The sequence below is a fragment of the Enhydra lutris genome, unplaced genomic scaffold (genome assembly GCF_002288905.1).
Source record: "Enhydra lutris kenyoni isolate GAN:26980312 unplaced genomic scaffold, ASM228890v2 scaffoldscaffold34, whole genome shotgun sequence".
Lineage (NCBI taxonomy): Eukaryota > Metazoa > Chordata > Mammalia > Carnivora > Mustelidae > Enhydra > Enhydra lutris.
This window is the reverse complement of record NW_019154118.1, coordinates 10,672,405-10,678,659: the sequence shown is the minus strand read 5'-3', so window position 1 is coordinate 10,678,659 and position 6,255 is coordinate 10,672,405. Positions and strand designations below refer to the sequence as shown.

General features: G+C 37.4%; 1 protein-coding gene across 1 annotated transcript; it reads right to left on the bottom strand.

Moving 5' to 3' along the window:
- Positions 1 to 5,010: 5,010 nt before the first annotated feature.
- Positions 5,011 to 5,943, bottom strand: LOC111153843 (olfactory receptor 8D2). The gene has a single exon (XM_022513109.1). The coding sequence runs from the start codon at positions 5,935 to 5,937 to the stop codon at positions 5,011 to 5,013; it is 927 nt and encodes a 308-aa protein (XP_022368817.1). The 5' UTR covers positions 5,938 to 5,943.
- Between the last annotated feature and the right edge of the window lie 312 nt (positions 5,944 to 6,255).

The following is a 6,255-nucleotide window of genomic DNA, read 5'->3' as shown; positions in this document are numbered from 1 at the left end:
ATGACTCTCCTGAAATGCTCTGCTGTCACTTCTTCAAGGGGAATGAAATAGACTTTCTACTGACACCTACTGAGGATACATGTTTGAATTCTGTTAAGGCATTTATAATACTTAGACAAGATAGTTTACCTATAGAAAAGAAGACCAGGGATGATAATGATTCTTCTTCTCTTCTTTGTTGATTGCCTGTTGTTTCTAAGTGCCTTACATCTATTATCTTACTTAAGTCCTCAAAAGCCCTTGACATAGTCAATTCTATTTTTATCCCTATTTTACAGATGAAGAAACTGTGGCACAGAGATTTTAGAAGTCAAGTCAGAATTTAAATCTAGGATGTCTTGTGCCAGGGTCCATGTTCTTTTCCACCAAGCTCTTCTGCTTTTCCTTAAAGGATGGATTAAATCTATTATTAACATCTCTTGTCTTCTAATTCATTACAAAGCCCTAAGAGACAGACTGGAAGAAGATTTGGACTTTATGAGATGTTATAGATGGTTCAGATTTCAGAATGTTTCAAGGAAAGGATAAATCCTGATGATGGGCAAGAAGAGGGGCATAGAGTTTGTGTGTTGTGAACAACATGGGGATTCCACACACCCTGAAGTGGTTTAAAACAGGCCTAATAGAGATCCAGTGCAAGCTTCTTGATCTCAAAGTTTTACCTAACACTAACTGTGGCTTGGAGGAAATATGGAAAGAAAAAAAAAATTTTTTTTGGCACTTGAGGAACCTTTACCCTATGGAATATTGAAAGTACTCAAGGGGTTCCTGGGTGGCTCAGTGGTTAAGACTCTGCCTTCAGCTTGGGTCACAGTCTCAGGGTCCTGTGATTGAGCCCTGCATCAGGCTCTGTGCTCTCTGCAGGGAGCCTGCTTCCCCCTCTCTCTCTGCCTGCCTCTCTGCCTACTTGTGATCTCTCTCCCTGTCAAATAAATAAATATAATCTAGAAAAAGAAAAAAAAAAGAAAAAGAAAAAAAAGAAAGTACCCAAAATTACTTAAAGAACATTTTCCATAGCACCCTTAAAGGGGCACAGTGAGGTACTGTGTGTACTGTGCACTGTGTGTACTGTGTGTAGCCTAGGGTAGCATTTCTCAGACTATGCTCACAATGATCTGTGAAGGAAAAGAACAAGTACAGCAAAAACAAAAAACCCAATAGCTGTGCTTCCATTTCCAGGTATGTCCATATGACTCTCTTAGAAGTCTGCTGTAAACATTTGTTCATGAAAGGCTGGGAATAGTGCAGCTAGAAAGAAATCTGTTCAACTTTGTGAACTCAGTACTCTTATATTTATTTGATAACAAAAATGTTAAAAGAGCTTAAGGAGAGAGAACTTAGAGCCTGCTCAGTAAGCCAATGAAAAAGCTTTCATATCAAAGGAGGCTTATTTCAAGGGCTGACCTCATTGCAACAGCTTTGCAACATAAGTGACTTTGCAAGTCATTTAACATAAATTTAACATAAATTTCAGAGTTACAATCTGAGAAGTGGGAATGATAATAACCCTTCAAAGAAATCTTGTGATAACTAAAATAATGAATTGAAAGCTTCATTGTCTAAAAACACTAGGGGTACTTGCGTGGTGCAGTTGATTGGGCAACCAACTCTTGGTTTTGGCTTAGGTCATAATCTCAGGGTTGTGAGACTGAGCCCCATGTTGGGCTCCATGCTCAGTGTGGAGTCTGATTCAGATGCTCTCTCTCCCTCTCCCACTACTCCTCCCCTTCATGCACACACTCTCTCTCAAATAAATAAATAAATATTTTAAAAAATAAGAACACCCATTGAAATGTAATTTTAAAAAAGAAATATATTCATTATATTCATTATACAATATGAAGAGACAAAAATACACTTCCTTGGTATGAAGAAAAACACTGTGTGTTTCTTCTTCATCCTAGATCTTTCACCTTGGTACAAATGATGAAAACTTTTTAAGCATTTGGGGTGGTCAGGTTTTAAAACATTTGTGTCTCTAGATTTGGAAATTTTGAGAGAGGTTGGAAGTGTTGAGCCATTCTTTGGGGGAGTTGGGGCATAGAAGGCTCTTTATCTCAAAGGGTGTAAAGCCCTTTGACAAGTGCTTCTGAAGCCAGGAGGAAACAGAGCATTAACTGAGCAGGCCAAACAGGCTCTTACTCTAACTCCTACTGGTCTGAGAATACTCCTTCAAGATAGAGGGGAGATAGGGATTTATGTTTAATATTCTGTCCAAAATTAATACTCTACCTGCAATTGTATCTGCCCTAGTATCCATAACTCTAAGAGACTTATTATATAGGCTGGTGCATAAGAAGTTAAGGAAAATGAATAAATACATAAACAGGAAGCACTTCAGGGAAGCAAAAGCTTCAGAGTCATATGGAAAGACCAGTGACATTCTCTGCACAAGAGTTGGGTGAACTTAGACTGGATAGAATTTCTGCAGGAGGTTGTGACCCAATTCATGAAGAAATGACAAGGCAACATGGACAGAAAAGGAGAAGGGAGGACATAACCAAGTAAAAAGAATAGTGTGGCAAGTGCTCCTGGTAAAGCCAAAACACTGCACATGGTTAGTGTTGCTGCTAATCACCAACCACCCTTCTATTAGATGGAGTAGAATTGCAATAAATGAAATGACAATTAATGACACTTACCCAGTACTGAACAGAAATTGACGTTCTTAGGAATTGTTTACTTTGCTTATAGCACAGATTCTTCCTATAGCCAAGTAATAGCAAAGCCTCTTCTGTTGCCTAATGTGCACATTTGTATGTCAATATTTGAATTATTTGGTTGGCTTAAAATAAAAGTCAAAATTCAGCTGATAGAACTAACACTCCAGATCTTGAAGTAGATCATACTTAGCGTCTCCAATCTTAAAAGCCAGAGGGTAAAGTGACATGCAAATCTTACTTGAGGTTTATCAAGCAAATAAGGGATATCATTAGGGATACTTAACTCCCCTGCACACACAGGTCCCCCAAGACCTACTGAGCCTAGAGATTACTGGTGTGTTCAGTATATAATAATCCTTAGCAAAAATGATATCATCCTCTTACACCCCTCCCCCATTGCTATATTTCCCAAGAGTAGCAAATTCCCCAAGATTCTTATTTTATATTTTCACATTCCCAAGGGGTTTCTGGAACACAGAGACATTGGGTCAATGATTTGCAAAAGTCTGTTATCAGTTGCTGGCTCTTCACTACTATTTCATCAGTCAAAAAAAGGGGGGGGAGAAAAATAATGAAAAAGAAATGTTTTCCTAAGGCTAAATTGATTCAATTTAAAGACAATCCTTTATTTTTTACTGTTATATATCTATGTACATAGATATAACACACACACACACACACACACACACGAGACACAAAATTTACCATTTAAGTGTACAGTTCTGTGGCATTAAGTACATTCACATTGTTATGTGATCATCATCCCCATCCATCTCTAGAACTTTTTCAGCTCCCTCCTCTGAAACTCTGTGCTTATTAAACAATAATTCCACATCCTCCCTCTCCCCAGCCCCTAGTAACCACTTTTCTACTTTCTGACTCTATGGGTTTGATTACTGTAAGTACTTGCATATGAGTGAAATCATACAACATTTCTCTTCTTGTGTTTGGCTTATTTCACTTAGCATAATATCTTCAAGATTCACCCAAGTTGTAGCAAGTGTCAGAATTTTTTTAAGGCTGAGTAATTTTCCATTGTATGTACATACCATATTTTGTTTACCCTTTTATTCATCAATGGAACTTGGGTTGTTCCCACCTTTTGGCTCTTGTAAATAATGTTGCTATGAACATGGTATGTAAAATGTTCTTTTGATCAAAATAACTGTGTTACTTTGAGGAGGGCATTGAGACTCTTTGAGACTCAATTTCTCATCGATAAAGTAACAGGACTTAAATAAATTATTTTTCAGATTTCTTAGTGCTATAACTTAGGGCTCAATGTGTTGCTCATCCTAGCGTCCTGGGATCATCACCTGAGTTGAAGTCAGACACTTAATAGACTGACCCACCCAGGTGCCCTGAAGTTTCAAACTCAAAGAAGTTTGAATCAGACTTGCAGATACCGTGAAGTTGTTAATTTAATGGATAACAAAATCATGATTCACAAAAACATCTGGAAACTGGAGTGATGGATATATTCAATGAGATTAAAATATACATGGGTAATATAAGATTCAATACATCTACAAAAATGAATAGAGTAGAGGAGAAACTGTTTAATTGCAGAGAATTAGGATTTTTGATGACAATAGAGTCAATACAGGTAAAAAAGTTCTTTGTATTAGGTATACTCTTTTTTATAATAATTTCATTTAAATTCAATTTAATTAATGTACAGAGTACTATTAGTTCCAGAGGTAGAATTTAGTGACTCATCAGTTGAATATAACACCAGTAGTCATTACATGAACTGTTCTCCTTAATGCCTATCACCCAGTTACCCTATCTCTCCACTCCCTGCCCCTCCAGTAACCCTCAGTTTGTTCTCTATAGTTAAGTTTCTTATGGTATGTCTCTCTCTGTTTTCATCATATTTTATTTTTCTTTCCCTTTCCCTATGTTCATCTGTAATAAATAAATATATAAACAAATACACCTCTTCTCCTGCCCTCTAGGAATTTTTAATCAATTAACATCATCCTTCTTCAAACACAACCCCTAACTCACTCTCTAGTTATTAAGCGCCTTCAAAATTGATATTTAGTTTAATATAATATTAATAATATCCTCAGATATTCTATTGATGTTGATTGGTCCTCCCTCTTCTGCCAACATTTGTTCCTCTAATAAACATAAAATTTCCAAAGATTGACTATCAGAAAATTCTATTGTTTGGTAATCTCTAAAAATGTCTCAATCATTCTCAAGTATAGAATGCATGTTTTATAAATAATGGTGAATTTTATCTCTGGAAGAGAGAAAAAAATTACATGGAGCCTATGACAACATTTCATCTGGTTCATTTTTCTCTTGCTCCCTCTGAAAATGCCCTTTGTCAGCATGACTACCTTCCCTCAACCAACTTTCTCAGTGCATTCTTCACATCCTTGTTCCTCAGGCTGTAGATCATGGGATTCAGCATGGGGATCACTGTGGTGTAGAACACTGAGGACACCTTCTCCTGTTCCATAGTATTGCTAGAAGGGGGTTTGAAATACATGAATGTGATAGACCCAAAAAAGATACCCACAGCTATGAGATGGGAGTTACAAGTACCAAAGGCTTTGGACCGTCCCTCAGCAGAGCGAATACGGAGAATACTCAAAAGAATGAAAGCATAAGAGATGAGTATAGCCAGTGTACGTGCTAAGGTATTAACCCCTCCAATAATAAACAACAGTATCTCATTGATGTGGGTGCTGGAGCAAATGAGAGTCAACAAGGGGAATATATCACAAAAATAATGACTGACTACATGAGACCCACAGAAGGACAATGCTGACATGCGGGTAGTATGGACTGTAGCCCCAAACAACCCCAGTGAATATACCACAGCCATCATTATGGAGCAGATCTTATGGGACATGATAATATTGTAAAGCAGTGGGCTACAGATGGCTACATAATGGTCATATGCCATGGTAGTCAGAAGGTAGCCTTCTGCAATTATAAAAATAAGGAAGAAATAAAGCTGAGTCATGCATGCCACAAAGGAGATAATATTCTTCTCTGATATGAAGTTCACCAGCATTTTTGGGGTAATGACAGAGGAGTAGCAGAGATCAATGAATGACAAATGACTGAGAAAATAATATATTGGAGAATAAAGTTGAGAACTGATGGCAATTAAGAAAATCATGCCCAGGTTCCCCAACACTGTGACCACATACACTCCAAGGAACAGTAGGAATAGAGGCAATTGAAGCTCTGGACGTTTTGTTAACCCTTCAAGGATAAACTCAGTCATGGAGGAATGATTGGAAGTAGCCATACAAGATATAATCTGTAGAAAGAAATAAGAGAAAATAGGTGCATTAGTTTTTTTTCTGATTCCCAAATCAGAATGACATGCTATGTTTTGATTGGTTCCGTTCCTCACCGGTCTCATGACTTGATCCTTTCCAGGGATTTAAAAGGTTGAGGACAAAGACCACAAGTGTAACCCAGAACGTTGTTTTCACCTAACACTCTCAAATGCTCCTCTCTAAGTCAGAAGCCTTTCATTTTGCTCCTAGGCTTAAGCCCCTATCTACCTCACTTTCAAAGAAAGCACATACTTTCAAAACCTAATTAGTTTTTCATTAATATC

Coding starts and splice junctions, on each gene's coding strand:
- LOC111153843 (XM_022513109.1), bottom strand. CDS start 5,937: ATGGCTACTTCCAATCATTCCTCCATGACTGAGTTTATCCTTGAAGGG.